Source organism: Anoplolepis gracilipes, chromosome 2 (genome assembly GCF_047496725.1).
Source record: "Anoplolepis gracilipes chromosome 2, ASM4749672v1, whole genome shotgun sequence".
In the NCBI taxonomy this organism is placed as follows: domain Eukaryota; kingdom Metazoa; phylum Arthropoda; class Insecta; order Hymenoptera; family Formicidae; genus Anoplolepis; species Anoplolepis gracilipes.
This window is the reverse complement of record NC_132971.1, coordinates 2,859,261-2,880,481: the sequence shown is the minus strand read 5'-3', so window position 1 is coordinate 2,880,481 and position 21,221 is coordinate 2,859,261. Positions and strand designations below refer to the sequence as shown.

Genomic DNA, 21,221 nt, shown 5'->3' with positions numbered 1-21,221 from the left:
ATATATTAAATATATACTATATTAATTATTAATATAATAATATATATTAAATATATAATGTTAAGATATATATAATGATTTAATAGATTATTACTTTTTACATAAGTTAAGAAAATTTAAATGTTTTTCAGCCAGTTTGTATAAAGTTATAAATATATTATAAAAAGTTATATAAACTTGAAGTAATTCATCAAATTTAAGGAAAGAGGTAAATTATTTTAAGAAATAGCCAAAAATATTTGTCGTCCTCGTAAAAGTTGAATTTCTCTCCAATTCGATTTTATGACTTTACCATGCTTATCCTTCAGCTTTCGAAATTCATTAAGCTGTAAAATTTAATAATACATTTTTATATATGTGTACCTATTGTTGTATTAAAAAAACTTTATGTACTCTACAAACATTAAATATTAGTTTCAAATTAATAACGATATATAATAATTATTTTACTAAATTTAAATGAATATTTATAGCTTTATATTTTTTGCTACTTACTTGACATGATTGTATGGGAATAATAGCTGGGAATACAATCCATGTAACGCATTCCCAATTAGGATCTACATTGTAGGATCCCTTGTAAGTATAATAACTTGAACAATTTGTTGCTACTTTCATCCAAGATAAAGAGTCTAAAAATTACAAATCAGTATCAGGTTTAAAATTACAGTAATATATACGATAGCTTTTGAATATTAACTTGATGGAATTTTTATTTCTGAGCCAGCATTCTGAACGTATTGCAAATTTTCAGAGATTCTATTAAACTTGACGCTATCCCATTGACAAGATCCTGGTTGAACCTGTAAGACAAATTCGTTAATAGTGTATGACACGTAAGAGATATAATTATATATTAATAGAAACTATACCAAAAATAAATAGGCCAACACGCAAATACCATCTCGGTGTCTTAAACATTCTTCAAAAGTGAGATATTTCCGGTTCCAATGTACTATGTGACATTCCATGGAAAACCTACATTTATTTAAATGTAAAATTTTTGCTAACAATAATTTGCCAATTTTTATATGCAATACTAATCATATGCACTAATTATAGTTGATATTACATTCTTACCAAGTACCATTGATCGTGTGCTCAGCGCCTCTGCAATCATCCTCGCCCCAGTGAAAGTGTGCGTCGTAAAATTCATATTCATCATTTACGAGAGGACCACCAGACACCGTTGACGGGATCCTATCACCGTTCAAAAAAATCTTCACTGATAAGAAAGAAATTTTATATTCGATTATGTTTTACAAACAGACAAATAAAATTATTTAAACGTAAAACAAATTGAGTCACCTGTTTTGCCATCATTAAATAAGGTTGCATTCCCATCTTTTAACCAGTGGCCATTTAAAATTAATGGTGGAAATCTTTTAGGTCGTACAATTTTGTCAATTAAATCAATTGGTGCTTGACCACTTTTTCGTAAACCTTAAAAAAGATATTAATATTAATATAATGTATAATATAATATTAAATTATATTAATATATAATTTATAAAAATCATAAAGTACAGTATGCATAATATTGAGATCTTGATCATTATTTTCTTATATTTCTTTGCTTACCTATAGCTCCTGTATAATTTGTCATTATCGTACTAATTAAGAATCATTATGTACAATATATATAACTACAAAATTTTGTAACAAAACATAATTTTTAAAGTTATGTCATCATATCATGATTTAATATGGTTGAAGGTTTGAAGTTAGCTAATTTATATAATTATTATCAGTACAGTACTTCATCGGTGTTATCAATTACAAAATCTTGAAATCTTACAAAAATTGTTTTATAGATAAAAAATATTTTATATATATAACTAATGTATTATATTTATTCTTTAATTATATTTCATAGCCAGATAAATGTAAAACACAGAAAAGAATCTTTTATATATATATATATATATTATAATAAATTTTTTTAGTAATAATATATTATAGATTAAACTGTTGCAAGAACGTCACATATCTGTAGCAAAAAAAATCTTTCTCCCACGAAGAAGCTGCTGCGATCTATAATTTCTTATCATAGGTTCCCATTTATGATTGTAAAGATTTCTGAACGCTTCTACCTGATAAATAAATTGTAACAAATTATTAGCGCAATTTATACACAACTATAGTATATATAATTTTCAAAGCTTGATATGTTTCGTATACTTGATAGGAAGATATTTTTATCGCGTTCGGCACAATTATCCACGTAACGCATTCATTATAAGGAGGAAAAGTGAGAGAACCTGAATAAGTGTAATATCCAGACCACGTACATGCGTGCATCATCCAACGTAAGCAATCTGTGACATATGATTGATCAATTAAAAGTGTTAACATATTACAACCGCTCAAAACTTACATTCATAAAAGTGAAAAATATATGCTATCAAAAGTATACATACTATAATAAAAATATGCAATGGAATAAAATAATATATAATAAAAATATAAATTTGCCAAAATTTGTACTCGTGACTGGGAATGGTAAAATGTAAGAAAATAAAAATTACTTTCTATTAGTGATTTAGTCTACAATTGATCAAATTGATTAAAGGTCGTTTCACATTATAGAATTACCAGGCATAATATTGACGGTGCTATCTGTTTTCTTTATTTCAGCGAGTTTATCAGTAATTGGAGCAAGTGCAGAATTGTCCGGAAGTCCAGAACAACCGACAACCTTTTTTTATTACAAATATATATCTTTTTAATAAATAAATAATTTATATGTATTTATAAATGTAAATATAAAATATATATACTTTTTATATTTACATTTATATATATTTGATAAATGCATAAGGTAATTCCATGAAATTGCTATTGTTGAACGATTGATATTTATCTTGAAAAGGAAAATATTAATATTAACGTGATATTATTTATTATTATTTATTATTATACCTGCATGAAATAAGAGAGTATTGCAATCCCATCAGGTTTATCGTAGCATTTTTCTATCAGTCCGTAACGTGTATTCCAATGCATAACTTGCGCTTCCATTGAATACCTTATAAAACGCATGTCATTTAGAAATTATATATTAATCAGTATTAATTGAATAGAAGTAAATTTATATAATTTAAAATAATACATGTTTAAAGTAATATAATTAATTAAAATAATGACATTCTTGACATTTTTTGTGTAATTATTAATTTTTAACATTAAATTGCTCTCTCTCTCTCTCTCTCTTTCTAACCAAATGTTGTCGATTGAATGTTCTGCGCCCCGACAATTGGATGGACCCCAGCGAAATTGTATGTTCATAAACTGAAATTCGTCGTCTTTCAAAGGACCACCGCGCATTATTGGCATTTTTCTATTCGCCAGCTCGAGATTAACTAAAAAAATTACTAAATTAAATATACTTTGTAGTAATTCTTAACTTTATGCTAAATATAAGAAAATAACCTGTTTGGCCGGTGTTAGTAAGTGTTGCTGTGCCAATGTTTGAGCAATAATTGGTCAAAAGCAATGGTGGAAATTTTTTAGTCCATACGGTGACGCGACTGATATCGATCGGGGATTGTCGCCATTTTGGTAGACCCGAAGATGATGTTGTGTACAATTTTTCTTGTAGAATGCAATTAAAATAAGGTGTTTTTAAAAGAATGATTAAATAGATGGACATATATATATATATATATATACACATTTTTTAATAGCTGTAGGAAAAGTATTTGTAACAAATTTTTTAAGCGAGATTAAGTTGAAGATTTATTTACGTGATCGTATACCTTTAGATTTGGATGTCATTTTTATATCGCTACTATAATGTCAAGCTTTCAAACAAGTAAAATGAAATTAAGTGTTCATTATTTTGATACATGTTTTAAATATAAGTATTACAATCATCTGATATCTGACATGATGACATTTTTTGTGAACAGGTTGTGGTTACCTGTGATACGATAAGAAGTTGCTAACGCATTAATAAATGCGTTGTTTTAAATTATTATTTTTATTGTAAAAAATATAGGATTGCCTTCACATCATTTTTATAGATTGAAGTACGTTTTATCGATACTCATAAATTGTCATTTGATGTTTCACATTATATTTTATATTTTTATAAGTGGTTTTAATATAAATTATTACGTATCACAAAGTGCTTAAACAAAATTTTAAGTAGCTCGTCTATGCACGCATGAAAATTTATTATGCCGAAAATTTCACATATACGAAGACAAATCTAAAATTTTATAATCCAAATGAGATCTCTTATAATTGATACCATTACAAAAATGTTAGAAGACTTTTCATTAACGGAATGTATGATTGTGTGCAGTAGCGCTCTTCTCATAAGTAAGCTTTGCAAAAAAAACCACCTGCATACACATACATCCATCAATTACGAAAAGCAACTGAATCATTAAATTATATATATATATATATATATATATATATATATATATATTATTTACATACTTTTTATTATTATTTATATATTAGAGATATAAAATAATATGTAGATAATGTGTAATATATAGTGTTTATAATATTGCAATATAATTTTATTCATTCTAGTTTTATTATTGAGTGAAGTTTTAAACTGGATACAGTTATTCTTGTCTCCGGAGAGCGATTACTTCCCCGTTTATCCACTCCGTTTCTCTTTTGGATATGCTCATCAGAATGGTCCTCATACTTGGAAGGACCTATATCCCGGAAGTATCGGTAACAATCAATCGCCTATCAATATTACCACCAGGTTCGCTGTAGTAGTGCAACCACCTGAACCACTTCGATGGAGTAATTATAATATGGAACCTCTATCAATGACTATCGCAAACAACGGTCATACTGGTAGAATTAATTAAACTTTCTATATTTAAGCAAATAAATTAAAATAAATTACGATAAATTCTTGATATTTTTATAGTACACAGTAATAGCATAAAATAAAAAAGATGAATTAAAATTATGTAATCGTATTTCGCGTCTTGCATAAATATATACAGTGATATTCCAAGGATCCTGGGCCAGTAACGCGCGACCGCAACTTCAAGGAGGGCCTTTGACCGATCTGTACGATTTTTCTCACGTTCTCTTCCATTGGGGTCCATCCAACGAAGAGGGTAGTGAACACACGTTAGATTATGTTCGTTATCCTATGGAATTACAAATCGTCCATAGAAAACGTGGAATTAAGTCGACATTGGATGCAATCGCTCTCGGAGCAAAAGACGGAATAGCAATTGTTTCATTCTTTCTTCAAGTATGATTCAGTATTCAAATTGATTTTTATCAGGGAATAAAATGAATATTCATATCTCTTGTCGAGAGATTCAATTAATCCATTCTCTTTGTCTTTCTCTCTCTCCCTCTCTTTTTCTCTCTTTCTCTTATATATTATATGTAATATAATATATTATATTTTTTTAAACTGGATTTATCACGCTTAATTATAATATATCACAGATAAATTATGCGGATAATCCTTATCTGGATCATATTGTGAGGAATTTGTGGCGCATTATCCGTCCAGGATCTATAGTTGGCATACCTCCTTTCCCTTTGGAATGGATTTTTTCACCTTTCAATAGAAATTACTACACATATAGTGGTTCTCTTAGTCAACCTCCTTGTAATGAAATCGTTACATGGATCGTTCAGCAGGAACCAATTGCCATATCCATATCGCAGGTAAAGTAATCTGTTTATCGATAAGATATTTGTCACCGACTTTATTTTATTGTCAGATGTATAATCTTTTATTATAGGTGGAACAATTTCGACAACTATATTCAAATGATGGACCGTTACTTCTGAATTGTCGACCAGTTCAATCATTGAATGATCGTGATGTTTACTTTTATGAAGAAAGTTTATCGTAATTTTTATACGCATATTTATTTTATCAAAATATTTACGTGATTAAGCACATAAAGATCTTATTTCTTTATTTGCGCATTAATTTCAGTATATGCAATTAATGGCAAATTTGATTTAATAATATCTTATTTATACGTAAGGTGTGTAAAATTATTGTCAATAAGCTCATTACAATGTGCGAGTTACTTATTTTATGAGTAATGTAAATATAACGTTTAAAAAATATAATGTTAAACATTTTTATATGAGATACAGATATAAATTGGTATTAATTCGTTATAGAAAATATGTAAAATCAGTAACGAGTTTACACAGAGAACAACATCTTTATTACTATTAAGGTGCGTTCTATAAATACGTAGGACATATCTTGCTTGATATTTTAAGAAAATAAAAATATATTAAAATTTGTGTCACTCATTATACAATAAAAATTCTTTTGGCACAAGTTATTATAATACATTCTTCCAAAATTAGTATCATAAAAGTAAGCATTCCTTAGAATTAAAGAATACAGTTACAGAATATATATGACTCATTCTTTCTATATATGTATATAATATATGTATAATATGCATCATCTATTTTCTAAAATAGATGATAAAATATATATTTATTCTAATCTAACATACACGATTATTAGAAGTTGCTGGAGCCGATTGACACTTTCATCACTTCAGGTTTTCAGATCACAGAAAAATTTTGGTATTATTCCAAATGTTGATTAAGATAATTATAAATATATAAGTAAAAATTTTATGATTTTTTACATAAAATATATTAGCTTATATTAAGTAAAAAATATCTATAATCTTATTTATTTTTTTAAATTAATATATATATTTTTTTATAATTGAAGCTAGGTAAACAAAATACTTAAAAAATTTATACACTTAAAATGTACAAATACATAATATAATTTTAATTTAATTTTAATTAATTTCAATTATTTCTCAATAGAATACTCTGACGTTGCGCTTAAAAAGTCTGTCAATAAGTAGAATATCATACAATCAGTTCCAGCCTTCCTTATATACATCCATGCATAAATCTCATTCGTCAAAAATCATTTTCCCGAAAATGCATATAGAACTTTGTGCAAAAAATTATTTTATATTTGAATCAGGTAAATTTTTCTGAAAGGAAAAAGGACTCGAAAATTTTCACGTACACAACGCACATACTCTTATTATCTGCACTGGCAAGTGTATTTACAAGACGACAAGATATCGCGAATAACAATTCGTGTTGTTGACCGATCTTCACTGACAATCGTCATAAAGTCTAAGCAAAATATCACCGTAACATCGCGACTTGTTATTTCGATTGAACACAACGAAGATGCGTATATATTGAATATATACATCAGAGTGTTGGTCACCTGTATTGCTGACTCGCAGCAAAACGCGCGTCAGGGAATGATTTAAAAAATTAGCGTACGCATTTATCGTTATCTCGCTTTGAAGTCGATCGGACATTTCGCGTAAAACAGAACAAGACATTTGCTTTCTTTCCGCAACATCGCAGTTCTGGATGTCACATCATTGTTCTTGATTCACAAGACTCAAAACAGATTTTAAGAATGTTCACAAATGATAGCACACGAAGATACAAAGTGAAGATGTTTCGTCTGTCTCAATGAGTAGAATGACCGTGCCATGACATTCTTTTTACTTCATTGAGACTACGCACCATGGATCATTCATCCTGCATATCTCTTATCGTTCGACAGAGAAAAGCGGATGTTATTATTCCGAATGTCTGAAATATATTTACACGTTATTATTTCTTTTTCATTAAATATTTGAAACAAGAGAGCTGTCTAAGAAAAATAATTCAACAAATCTATTATTTGAAGAGATACAGTAATATTCTTTTAAATTGAACTAACAAGTGTAATTTGAACTATACAACTTCTGTAAAGAAGAACACTTTATAAAATCCGAAGATCTCAAAACTACTTTGTTAAATAAAGTCATAAACTTCTGCTGATTCAAAATATAATTCCGAGAATAATATTTTCTTCTAGTTCAATGTTCTTTAAAACTTTACGCCTAAGATGATTTATAAAAATTTACCTGTATTCCTGCCATTGCCATGCCAAGGAACACCAACGTGAAACTTTCGCACTGTAACCAGTTCGTAACTTTTCCAAGGCAGCCCTGAAAATGTATTGTATCGATTGAAATATATAGCTACGTGATAAGCAGCGGTAATATTATTTTTATAGTATAAAGTATACTTCTTTGTGTCTGAATCCGTCGTGACCTTCTTTGTCTTCTACTTGACACGCGGCCTCATCCTTCGGTTGTGGATGTAGCCATGGTTTTTCGTTCTACCAGCGACAAAAAGTTACTCACATAACATTCATGCGTTCACTTGGTTATTGACATTTTACTCACATTTTTGTGAAACACTCTCGAAACGACACTCATCGGGCTGCCTGTATTTTTATTCTGTAAAATAAAAGCATTTGCTGTGCAATTCTATTAGTAAATTTATACATACATACATACATATGATATATACCATGATAAATTTTAATTACACATTTAAAATAGATAATGAAAAATGAGATGTAATGAATAATTTGTAAATTCAAAAGTTACAATTATTTAAGAAATAAAAATATTGATTTATATACGAGGCGCGTTTATTAAATAATCAGATTCATTTTTTTTTTAACTTTTTGTGTATCAACTATCAAAAAGTGACACTGTTTTCAAACTTTCTTTAAGCTTTTTGTTTTAAGTCAGATCAATCAACTATAAATTTTCATTATCATCAGACGTACACGTCATGAAATATGTCCATTGACGTAATCAATAAAAATTTGATTCATCGTGAAAACATATTGAGAGTGAGAATATCAAGTACTATGTAAAACTTGGGGAAGACACTGTTTTCAAACTTTCTTTAAGCTTTTTGTTTTAAGTCAATCAACTATAAATGTTTCATTATCATCAGACGTACACGTCATGAAATATGTCCATTGACGTAATCAATAAAAATTTGATTCATCGTGAAAACATATTGAGAGTGAGATTTTCATGTACTATGTAAAACTTGGGGAAAACGCGACGCAAACGTGCGAAATGTATGAAAGAGATTTTTCAGAATGATTGCCTATCATGTATGTAAGTTTTTCAGTGGAAAAATCTTTTAGAAAATTTAAAGACGGAACCAAACATGTAGCAGACAAGGAGCAATTTGTACACTTTTTCGATGAAATTTGATGTTGAAGCTCTTTTCAAGCTGTTTACGTTCGAAAAGAGCTTCGACATCTTTCATCGAAAAAGTGTGTTTCTGAAAATTGATGCGAATATGGGAATGTTAGTGGAAAAATCTAAATATCTAATCTAAGTACATGATTCGTAAAATTTTACACAAGGACATTGAATGTAAACATTACTTATTACTTGAAATACTCGTAATCGTTGATCTACTCCATATTCGCTCGATTTAGCAACCTGGTTTCTCTTTCTAAAAATCTGTTTTGAAAATTCAAATAAAAGAAATTCACTACAATAGCATTTCGACAATCGAAGCTGTGAGGATACTTGAAATGATTTTGAAAGAGAGTCTCCAAAAATCAAGCCACTTATTGTCAGTGATTAATGTCCAATATTGTACTAATACTGAAAGGACATATTTTGAATAAAATAAATTAATTTATTTGATTTTAGCTTCAGTATGGTTATTTAATAGGTGCGCCTTGTAAATCCATAATAACTTGTTTCAAACAAGATGTCCAAGTAACAATATCACACATAACATTTGTGAACTTATATTTGTACTTTCAAAATTATTTTATTAACTACATATTTCAATTTTTTTAAAGATTCATTCAATTATTCTAAGAACAATCAATTCAATTGCATAAGATACCTCGGAATTTTTGAGAACACAACATGTGAGAGGAACCTGTCTCCTGCTGCCCGAGATTTGACCGTCTCTCCACCAAGCCGTGCCATTGTAATCATCGTCGCCATGGATTCCACAGCAATTAAACTGCAATGGAATCACCCATATGCTCTTCGAACCATCGCGAAATGTCTTGTCGGACGAATGATTTCTAACAAAGCATCGCATGCAATCCCATCATGCATAAAACATAATTCACAAGAAAATATTTCATATGTAATACGTTGCAGGAAAAATAAACAAACATAGATACAAACTTTCAACAAAACTGAAAAAAGTAACAAAAAAAAGTATATCATTTCGCTCAAATGCCATGCACTGAGATAATTATGGCATGCGATCTTCAGCGAAAATAAATCTAGACTAAAATTAAAATTTCAATTATAAAATACATAATAAAGATTTACGTCATAAGTTGAAAAATTGTACGAGAGGTGTATTTATATTAAAATAAAACCTCTCGGAAATACTAAAAGGACAATATAACAAAAAACATCAACGATTTCTCAAAAACATGTCGTCATAGAACTCGAGATGAGTATTTAATTGAATCAACCCTTCTAACGCGACACCTTGTACTGCGCAAAATCCAAGCTGTGGCTGAAGGGGATATCGCTGGTCGAATCGTGACCATATTTCACCGCCAGTTTGCTGGTGAGCCTCTCTTCCAGATCTGACAAGATCTGGAAAGTCATCAACCCGCCGATGGCCGCCGTCACCAGTTCCGTGACGATGAGCGCGACCAGCATGCTCATGTACTGCGAAAAAATTAACGGCGATAAAAACATCGCCGACCTTGACCCTCGCGGATCTATAACGGTACGCGCGTCGAGACGAAGTGGGCAGTAAAAATGTCATTTTACTCACGGTGGCGAGGATGCATTGATTTCCGCGTAGCGCGGCGCGACAGCCGAAGAAGCCGACGGTAAGCACGATGCAGCCGAGCCCGAGAAGGCTGTAAGCTATCAGATTAATAGTTTCGTGCGGCTTGACGTCAGATACGAAAAGATTAAGAATGTGCCCCTTGCTGGGCTCCAGGAGCAACCAGGCACCTATAACGAGCACCGTGCAGCCAGCCAGCTACCGAAAAGAAAAAAAATCGCATAGTGATTTCTCATTTCTTCCTTTATCACGACACGCTAAGTAGATCATTTTTTACACCATAGGAGACCAAAAAATTCCCTAAATATGCATAAAGTTGAATGACGTTCACATAACGTTGTGGGTTTTTTCCAGAAATACAATTTAATTGGATATTTTGACTTGATTCGCAACGATGCAAAAATGTGAAGATTAATTATTTTGCTTTAAACTATACACAGGTGAAATAATTATAGTATTTCAAGTCTAAGTTATCGGCACGTGTTGCTATTTTTAAACTTAGTTTATAACATATATAAGTGCGTATTATTTACCCATATTAATAGATTGAACGTAAATAACGCGATTTTCAAGTATTTCATGTTTGTTTTCCTTGACCCTCCAATTAGTCATCAATCTGCAAATATAACAATGTGTAACCAGTGTTGTAAGTTCAAATGTATATAATATTAATTTTGGATTAATATCAAACTTTTTCGATTCACTCTTCAGGTTTAATTTTATCGCATATTAACACATATTAACACATAAAGGTAATGTAATGTAAAACCAAATAAATTATTTAAATAACAGCAGCATTTAAGTATCTATTTAAAATGCAAGTGACATATCTCTCTTTTAAAGGGGTTTAAAAAACATATTTTTTTTCCTTTAATTTTAATGAAAATTGATAAAATTTTTTAAATTTTAGAACATTTTATTATATATTACATATTAGTATATTATTATATATTGTATTAATATTATATATATTATATATTATTATATATTATTATATATTATTATATATTATATATTATATATTATATATTATTATATATCAAAAATTTTATATAGGAAATATTTTTTTCTATTATTTTCAACATAGATTCTGAAAGGATCGAAAAGAAAAAAAAGATCGTTTTTTGAATTTTAAATTTAGATATTATCAAAAAAGGATACCTAGTTTATCCGATTAATTTGAAGGAAATTTTTTTCTCTTATAATTGAAAGGGAACATTTTAAAAAATTATTGATTATTTAAGTCATTTAATTTTCATTTTTATTTCATCACAATCCTGCATATTTGATGTCACCCATGCGATTTAAAATTATTTATATATAAATACATTACACACACACACAGAGAATTTTATAAAGTTTTCCTAATTTATATTAAAAACACAGATCATTAAAATATCAAAACGTCATTACAAAATCACTACAAAATTCTACGACAGTAAAATTGTATACAGGGATTACCTGTTAGTAGCGAGTTAGCTTACTCTACTCGATAATGATATCAGTTATGCTCTCGATTATCCCTACAGAACACTTTCGTATATAATTGTCACACGATTACACAGTCCGTCGCGCGTTTTACAAACAATGCCGTACAGTTATAAATATCGAAATCACAAACACAGATGCACAGATTATATCCGTAATCCTCAAAGATCATTTCTCTCTTGATACGCGTTTCCAAGCTGGTTCACAGGTGGTTCGCGATTTCCGCGCGTTCTGTCATTGCTCTCTGAAGTCTTCTAACGTTCCGATCTACGCGACACTCGAGACGTCGACACTCGGGCGTCGCGACGCCGTATGCGAGCAGGTGAGCTGAACCTGCCCGAATCAGAGCAGGGACGGGATAAACGGAGTCGCTTATCACTCGTCGATATCGCACGATCGATAGAACCTCCTCCAGCATCCAGGTACTTTATCTCGCGTGTCGTAAGCGCGAATTCTTTTACTCGTTAATCGCGACGGAAGACTAAACGCGAAGCGGAATCGAAACGGACTGGAGTCTGCCGCCTTTCTCACGTCTGTACGTCATCGACGTTGGTCCAGATGCGTCTGCGTGCTTCCGCCGTCGCGGCGCCGACGCTCTATCGTCAGGGGTATGGTTGATCCCCGCCACCCAGGATTCCGTCGACAAACGGAAAGGGGGAGAGAAACGCTGCCGTTCTATTTACCGCACAGCAATTTTATAATAACCCATGCCTTAATTAAAGTATTGCAGCTGTCCACGTTCTTTTTAGAATTGTAGATATATACAGCCGAACGTTATTAAATATTATCACAATAAAATAAATCTTTCCTGTAAAGTCATAATATGTCAAATATTATTCGGACAATAAAATTATTAATTCTATAGAAGGAGCAACTGTTACACGTTGTTGTATATGACTTGCGCGCATGTGAAACAAATACGGGAGATTTTATGTGGGAAATGGACCCAGCAGCGATTAATTTAGCCATGCGGAAGCGTGAATTAACGTTTACGTAATAACGTGACAATTCGTTGCTTTACACTAAAAAGGATGGATCATATGAAATGTTGCCTCATAAAAAACCTTGTTATATATTATGTAAATATAATAAATTTTTGTTATTAGATATTAACAATTTTTACAGAATTTGCGTTTAAATATTGTACAGCTATTAGGACTAAACAATATCAACGCTATAATCGAAGAACATTTGTAACACGCACACACAAAGTTTGTTTTTTTTTAATGTAAAACAGCTTATATAAATTGCACGGCAGTGGACGCCCGTTATACGACTAGAGATATACATTCAATCAAGTCGTATCATATACTTAATTCCACTCGACGCCGTTTCACCGATCCATCTTCTCGCAGATCTGTCAAATTTAATATTAGACAAAGTCAAATAGCGTCGAAACTATGAGGAAAGGGCAGTTACACGTGTCTAATTAAATAAACACTTTACCACTTACGCTATTGGCATAGGACGCGTTTTTTTTATCTCGCTTGTATGGCAGTCGCTAATTAGAGACCGTCGACGCGATCGTGTGAACAAGAGTGAGCAATAGTCGCGATGCAAATGCGCAAAAGACATTGTTCAACCTTGACGAAATTTAATAAAATGCGTTCTTGCGATCTTTTTACATAGACATACGTACAATACGCAACGATATATAAAATGTATATCGTCATCGCGTTGATTAATTGTGATTATGATACAATAGAATATGACATGAGCAAACACAATTGTATAAATAAACAGATATTATAGTACAAAGTGATCAGGATAGACCCATTTACAAGATCACGAGCCGATCAGACTCGCGCAGACGCACATATGCACTCACAAATACACTCATATATAAACTTACAACCTCGTCGAATCTTAAGTCTATGCATTGGATGGTTGCATCCGAAGTGATATTTTTTATTTCTTTTTCTTCTCCTCTTTCTTTATAATTAAAATGTATGCGTGTGCACGATACTCCGCATGAATTTCCGCAAAATATATGGACCGTCTTCAAAGTTATTAATCAAGATTGGATTAATGCATCTCCATTAATCCAACTTACTTGTGTTGCGCTTGGAGTCACATTCACAATAATAATAATAATAATAATAATAATAATAATAATGTACGTTGTAATCTCGATGGCGATTATTTGTAATCTCGCAATTTATTGGCGAAACATATTACTCAGCTTTAGCCTTGTGGAAATTCATTGACGAGAAATAAATCAAACAAAATATCCACTCAAAAAGATATTCGCAATATTCTTTCGCTCGCTCCTTTTACACGCGTGATATTTTCACGGCCTCGTTTCAATGCCATTGTATCTGAACGCTGGTCTTTTATGGATAACTCGTTCAGAATATATTCCACCGGGAATTCTGCGGATACATTTGCGCGCTGGTGTGAATCGGCACACGAGTATCGATACACGTTCTGAAGGTGACATATGAAGAGCAGAATATATATGAACAAAGACACTTTACTATTTTCCGTAAGCTTTCACATACTCTTCATATGGCGCTTTCAGGTTGCATATGTCAGAAAAAATATGCGCTACTTGATATTTATTATTCTGAATTCTGTCTGGTAGTCATATGATGTATATTATGTATTTTATCAAAATTAAATACATTTTATATCGCTTTTTTGTCACATATGCAAAAAGATGATAGATAATTGTCTATTTGATATGCATTATAAATGCAAAATGATGTTTGTCGGCATAATTTCCATACAATGTGAGATTTCAAGCATTTTAATATCTTACCTATTTTAATATCAATAAAACTTTGATGTAAAAAAATATTACGTCCATCACAGTCTTACTTGTATATATACGATATCAAAATTACTGATGTCATATTAATTCATTTTTATATATTTTTTTTTATAAGTACGTATAATTTGGTGAGAGTTTTCGAGCCAGTACGTGGCCGACATTCGCACGTCATCGAACCATGTAACTTACAATTCCGTCGTGGTTTCTACAGGACTCTGCTCGCCCAGATACGTAAATCCGAGATGCGAGTAATCCTTCCTCTCTCTGAAAGTGACATTGTCGTTGGACGGACTAGGGCTTAGGAGATCTCCGCCGTGATTGTACAAGGGATTAAGTACCGGTGTTGCGTCGCGATTGTTCAGGGTGTTCGTGTTGCTTGCACCATGATTCTTTCGGCCCAACGTGGACCGCCGTAGGGAATGGATATTGGTGTCACCGTGATTACCGGCGATACTGGATGCGCGCGCCGTGGTTGCCGCTTCGGAGCTAACGGGACTTTGTTGGCCTTAAACAGAATACATAAATTGGCTGTATATGTATACTTCGAAACCGACGTAAATATATATATATATATATATATATATATATATATATATATATATAAGGTGAAAATAATTCACTTAAAATCTTTTTTTAATAAAATATAACTTTGAAGAAACTTTAAGAAACATTAATACAGTTAATATACAAGAGAAAATAATGTATTTTTTTATAACTGCTCTATCATTTTTACATTCTTTTTTTAATACATTGCAGTAAACAATGCAAAGAGAAGATGAATACCAATTTTTCTTTCGCACATAATAATTTTTTTCATTTAATAATTCGACGATATAAATTCAGGGATTTTGCCTGAATTTTCAGATATCTGTTTCGAATTACCAGTACTGTCTCCATGATCTTTGGTGATGTAACTGACATTGTCCAGGCTGAACGCATGATTTTTGTTGCTGAAGTCCAACTGTAAATCATTGCAACTGTCGTTATCGTCGACCGGCACGCTCATCTGAAGCACCTGCGTCTCGTACTCTTTCAGATTCGGTTCTACATAAACGGGATCGTAACGTGGCATTACGTACATGCGTTGCATACGCTCCTTGTACGCTTTGTACCTATGTCACAAGATATTTTCATGAGAAACTCTCTCAAAAGAATCGCGTAAACATCCCGGAAATATTATTTTGCGGCGATCGCAACATTGAAATAACAAATGTTGGCAAAAATAGTCGAAGCGGAAATTGCAATTAAGCTAATAGAGATAATAAAGAGCAGTATGAATTGTATTGCACTCGACGAATTAAATGAATATTTATACTCGAAGTAACTCTCTCATGCGACTCGTATAATAACAGCTGAGATGGTAATAACAGCTGAGATTGTCTTTTTAGAATGATATGTGTGCATAGTAATTAATACAACTGTGCATGAATATGACAATTTTTATTTCAACCGAATGAAAGCATGCAAGAAACGCGCAACAGGAATAATCAACAAAGCGAGTTCAAGAACCCGAATAGAAATTATATATTCTTTAAGAAAATATTTGTGAGATATTTAATATTATAATCATATATGAATGTAACTTACTTGGACCAAGAGACACAAATGTAGATGATGCCGGCAATGCCGAGGATTAGGATCACGCAAGCAATGATAATTAACGCATACGGGAATACTTCTCCGCTAAATGCGACCGCAGTTTGTGTTCGCACCGGCTCGGGTGGCATCACGGGTGCGTGAATGTCGATGGCATTTGCTCGCACTAATGTTGACACATCGAATGTGATATTCGACATGGCTGATTTGTCCATAATTGATCTGTCGAGCATTCGATGCTTTTAATATTTGTTCCATGATCAAATGTCGCTATAATTAAACGTTGTAATTGATCTTTCAATGTTCGCGTGAGAAACACTTGTGCTCCATCATCAATACGCGGATAAGTCTTTATTAAGTATTTAATCAACTAGTTGAAAAGAAGCTAACTTTTTTTGATAAACTGTCATAAAACTTATTGATTTGTACATCTACGAACAATACAAAAATTTTTAATACACAAACCTTATTAGAAAAATAGACTTGAGAAAGATTTTGTCTTTTAATAGTTATAATTTGTTAATTAATTAAATTGATATCATAAAAATATTTACAGTAATGTATTTATTCTGTTATACACCGTTAAGTGTGTTCTATAATAGATTGCAAAACGTTTAAAAAGTCATAATAATATTTCTAAAATTATCTAAAAATGTGCGAAGCGTTGATATATTGGACTATGCACTTTGTATGTATGCAACGTGAGTATACTGCAAGTAATAGTAATTACGTAATACTGTGTTCCGTAAATAACTGTGAGATAACCACTTTAGCGTGCATAATTACAAAGACGAAAGATCTCAAATGCCGTTACAATATAAATTCTAAAAAAAACTCTCAACATAATCTTTTCATTAATATAAAAATTCTGAAAGAAATTTGCTTCAACAATTTGTAAAAAAAATCTAATTATGTGTATTTTACTTGTAAAATTTCAACTTTCCTCTTTTAGTTACTATATACACTCTATACGTCAATACATACCTCAGCACTCTGGTGCTATTTCTACTAAGTATGGCCTCTGTGTCCGGGTCAATCGCGTAAAACCATACGTCAGAGTCCTGTGGGAACGTTTCCACGGTGCCATTTTTCGTCAGAATTTTTCTCATCACGACCCTATCGATGCCGATCAGCAGGCCACTCTTTTGCTCGATTATATTCGCTATCTTGCCAGCTTCCTTTTGCAACGCATCTGGTGCCGCATCTTGTACCACCAGGATCATGAGATTTTCCTCTCCGATGAGATTAACAATCACTGGCGCGACAATCGAATTATAATTGTCAGTAGAGTTTGGATTATCCCGCACGCGAACATCGAATTTAAAGGGGAGCTCAGACGAATCAACGTGATCGAACGTCACCGTCGTCCTGATTATGCCTGTGGAGCTGTCGATAGCGAAATAATCGGATCCCCGTCCTTCCAGGATCTTGTACTCTAACTTGCCGAATTTGCCGTTGTCCTTATCGTGAGCTTTCACTTGTATAACGGTGGATGAGAATTGCGCAGTGCGCGGAATCGCTGCGAAGTAACGTCCTCTCGTGAGTTTCTGACTCGCTTCCGGGAAGATAAATTCTGGTTTGTTATCATTTACATCCAACACTTGAATCTTCACCTGTGATCAAATGCGGTTTGATCGTTATCAGAGACAAAATAAATATAGATAATTTTTGTGCAACAAATCAAGTTTTCCCTCGTCAGTATTGTTTTATTTTACATGCCTATGTACTGTTTTATACTAAATTCTGTTAAAGTTATAAAAAGGAAGAAAGCAAAATAAAAGTGGCTTTTTTCTAGAATTGTGTATCTAAAATAATATATTATTTAAATTACATCTGCAAAAGATATAACTTGATATGTTTTTATATATCTTATTTATATCTCATATCTTTTAATCTTTTCATTTCTCTGATGTATTTCTATATCTCAATATATATGATTTCATCCTATTAATAAATATTCATGTATTTAAAAGCTGAAGCGAAAAACGACAGATTCGATAATCATCATCGCGCCTTACCATCGTCGTATTTCTGCCTGAGTTTAATAAGCCCGAGAGAGACTCCAACTTGATCTTAATCTGATAGGACTCCGTCGTCTCATAATCCAGCAAGCCTTTTTTCAGCCTCAGCGCGCAATTCCGTTCCTCCGTGACATTTGCTTCGAACAGACCGGCCTCGTTGCCGCTGTAAATCTCGCACCTGAGCGGCGTAGTGTCATGCGCGTGACTGTTAATGATGGTGATTATCTTTATTAGCGTATTGTCACCAGCGTCCTCGGGCACTTCGACGTTATACGAGTTCTCGGCGAAACCCAAACCGATCTCGGGCGGCACCGTTGCAACATGACGCACGTAAACCGGTACAGTCGTCACGGATGACAATTGCGGGTCTCCCATGTCGTACGCGCGCACGTCAACCTGTCGCAGGAAAAAGGAATCGCCGCGTGGTTGAGATGAGTCGAGGGATAACGAACCATCTTCGAATGACGCGCACAGGATCACTTACCTGATACTCGGAGTCGGTTTCTTTGCGCAAGTCGTCTCGTATTCGGAGTACGCCAGTGTCGGGATCGATTACAAAGTACTTGCTGGCGATACCGCGGCCGATGATCTCGTATCGAACCTACCGACAGGACATCGGGATCGATGAAAATTATCCGAGACTTAACGCGAAGAAATTAAGACATATATAGCAGAAGAATATATGCCCTACCTGATTCCCTGGTGCAGTGCCGTCGGAATCCGCGGCTGTGAGATTAATCACGGTCGTTCCTATAGCAACATCGTCGTCCAATGTAATAGGACGCGGTACTGATGTAAATACCGGTGGAATGTCGTTCACGTCCTGTCACCATACATTTAGAATCGTTAGAAATAGTTATTAGCAGCTCCCGCGTAATAAGATATACTAGATGTAATCGAAGAGCGCAGTAAATGATAGAACGTCGTCGCGTTTATGACATTAATGCGCTGCAAACCGGTTCCGTAAACTGATTCCGTATAAGTTAATTCGTAATATTACGACAGATACATAACTTTAGTTTTAATATTTCAATTATAGATTTTTATAGGATAGTAAATCCGAAAAATATGGTAGTCAGAGATAGATACATTTTACTCACGTGAACGCATTTATTTGATAAAGATCTTTTAAATTATTAGTTATAAAAAAAATGTATTTCATTACGTTTATTATAACTGCATTTCTTATACGACAAATAAATAATAATAAAATCTTTCCATCTCTGTAGTTACGTGGTCTGTAAAAATGGTGCGCTATACATAATACGTTGATAAACACGACGTAGCAAATCAATGACGGATAATGAAAACTTACTGAATCTCGGGTTTCACTTATTAAAAATACCTGAACATTAACAACAACGCGAGTAGTGGAGCCAGGTAAATCGCTGGTGTTTTCCTCAGTGCCTATTATGAGAACATGCTGATTCTGGCTCTCGTAATCAAGACCGCGGATAGTTTTTATGACTCCAGTCTTCGGGTCTATGCTGAAAAGTTCTGTATCCCCTTGCTTGATCATGTATGTAATTTGCTTCTTTGTGTCCGGATCATCGGCCTAGAAATGATCGCGTTAGCTTTAGAGCCGAGTAAAGACCGCGTCAGGATGCGTCATCCTTTCCACCTCGTCAACAGGATGGGAATCATCGATGACGCGAAATATCTCTCGAGGGACTGGAAGTCGAGACTCTTTCTGGTGTAGGTTATTTCGATTATTCAATAAATTTTCAAAACTCTCTGAATGATTCCTCGACATTATCGACGAAATTACATCTCATATTACTGTGATTTACTACGCGAAACTAATTTTATATTTCTTGATATATTAAACGAGGCAGTGGAAGCGGTTTATCTATAAACAAACATCTCAAACTGAGATTTATGTCATGTTGTACGACTTGACTTTTGATTCTCGATAAATCCAAGCTCACGGATTAATGTCAATAAATAAATTAATCGCTTCTAATCGCTCTCATACGCTCTTATATTGCCCTTTACATGTTTTCTAATCGGCGACACGCGCTATTATTGATTTGGCATGCGACTCACCGTGACTTGAATCACATTATAATCGGGCACGTTTTCCTTGACACGTGCCTCGTAACTACTTTGGTGAAAGACCGGAACCTCGTCCTCGACATCTATGACTTTCACTGTGACAGTCGCGGTTGCCAGACGATAATCGGGAGCTCCATCCCTCGCAGTCACCACGAATTTATATTCCTATGCAATTAACGCAAATTCCGAAATAAAACGTAAAAGAATTAAAAAAAGGGAGGAATTTTAAATTTAATTGCTTCAAAAATTTGAATGGAACAACAAAAATATTTTCGAAACAATTTCGATAATATAAATAATTTAAAAACTAAAGTCACTTCAGATTTTTGTCGTAATTTATATATTATATAAAATTATAATTAAATATCTCCTATTATGCATTGCATTTTCATGAATGAAAGTAGTGCGAAATTAAAGTCGACCATGTATTTTCTTTGTCCCAGTCAACACGATAATTGTAATTTAACTGTAATAACTCCACGCATTCCGAGGGAGTTTTAAATCGTTTCCGTTGTAAGCATTCTCGAACTGTAATCACGCTTCGCAACTTTCGTAAAACGGAAGAACATTCCCGGAAGATTCAAGATTGAATCTAGATAACGAACTGTGCTCGTAATGAATCTAGT

General features: G+C 32.8%; 5 protein-coding genes across 16 annotated transcripts in view; 1 reads left to right on the top strand and 4 right to left on the bottom strand.

The window, feature by feature from the left end:
• Window positions 1-136: 136 nt before the first annotated feature.
• On the bottom strand, window positions 137-1,606 carry LOC140663209 (carbonic anhydrase 3-like). The gene is made up of 7 exons (XM_072887212.1): window positions 1,582-1,606; window positions 1,309-1,443; window positions 1,081-1,225; window positions 873-978; window positions 701-803; window positions 496-632; window positions 137-326 (listed from the first exon to the last, which is right to left on the bottom strand). Exons 1-7 carry the CDS (start codon window positions 1,604-1,606, stop codon window positions 219-221), a joined length of 759 nt encoding a protein of 252 aa, XP_072743313.1. The 3' UTR covers window positions 137-218.
• Window positions 1,607-2,810: 1,204 nt separating this feature from the next.
• LOC140662999 (carbonic anhydrase 2-like) lies at window positions 2,811-4,311 on the bottom strand. The gene is made up of 3 exons (XM_072886832.1): window positions 3,433-4,311; window positions 3,221-3,362; window positions 2,811-3,028 (listed from the first exon to the last, which is right to left on the bottom strand). Exons 1-3 carry the CDS (start codon window positions 3,674-3,676, stop codon window positions 2,917-2,919), a joined length of 498 nt encoding a protein of 165 aa, XP_072742933.1. The 5' UTR covers window positions 3,677-4,311; the 3' UTR covers window positions 2,811-2,916.
• Window positions 4,266-5,858, top strand: LOC140663208 (carbonic anhydrase 1). Its single transcript, XM_072887211.1, has 5 exons — window positions 4,266-4,326; window positions 4,549-4,827; window positions 4,983-5,239; window positions 5,443-5,667; window positions 5,745-5,858. Exons 1-5 carry the CDS (start codon window positions 4,266-4,268, stop codon window positions 5,856-5,858), a joined length of 936 nt encoding a protein of 311 aa, XP_072743312.1.
• Window positions 5,338-13,066, bottom strand: LOC140662996 (tetraspanin-11). Of its 2 annotated transcripts, XM_072886824.1 has the most exons (9): window positions 12,124-13,066; window positions 11,196-11,278; window positions 10,648-10,860; window positions 10,353-10,538; window positions 9,745-9,867; window positions 8,259-8,312; window positions 8,099-8,191; window positions 7,935-8,018; window positions 5,339-7,617 (listed from the first exon to the last, which is right to left on the bottom strand). In XM_072886824.1, exons 2-9 carry the CDS (start codon window positions 11,241-11,243, stop codon window positions 7,555-7,557), a joined length of 864 nt encoding a protein of 287 aa, XP_072742925.1. In that variant the 5' UTR covers window positions 11,244-11,278; window positions 12,124-13,066; the 3' UTR covers window positions 5,339-7,554. The 2 variants fall into 2 exon arrangements, with proteins under 2 accessions (XP_072742926.1, XP_072742925.1); XM_072886825.1 differs by lacking the exon at window positions 9,745-9,867 and having other exon boundaries at window positions 5,338-7,617.
• Window positions 13,067-13,225: 159 nt separating this feature from the next.
• Cad99c (cadherin 99C) overlaps window positions 13,226-21,221 on the bottom strand; it is a 116,310-nt gene continuing 108,314 nt past the window's right edge. For all 11 annotated transcript variants that reach the window (XM_072886804.1, XM_072886805.1, XM_072886807.1 and 8 more), the window contains 9 exons: window positions 20,587-20,760; window positions 19,886-20,095; window positions 19,232-19,363; window positions 19,025-19,141; window positions 18,538-18,936; window positions 17,504-18,132; window positions 16,511-16,741; window positions 15,806-16,035; window positions 13,226-15,428 (listed from right to left, as the gene is read on the bottom strand). In XM_072886804.1, the coding sequence (XP_072742905.1) occupies window positions 15,109-15,428; window positions 15,806-16,035; window positions 16,511-16,741; window positions 17,504-18,132; window positions 18,538-18,936; window positions 19,025-19,141; window positions 19,232-19,363; window positions 19,886-20,095; window positions 20,587-20,760 (2,442 nt within the window). In that variant the 3' untranslated portion in view covers window positions 13,226-15,108. The remainder of the gene's footprint in view (window positions 15,429-15,805; window positions 16,036-16,510; window positions 16,742-17,503; window positions 18,133-18,537; window positions 18,937-19,024; window positions 19,142-19,231; window positions 19,364-19,885; window positions 20,096-20,586; window positions 20,761-21,221) is intronic.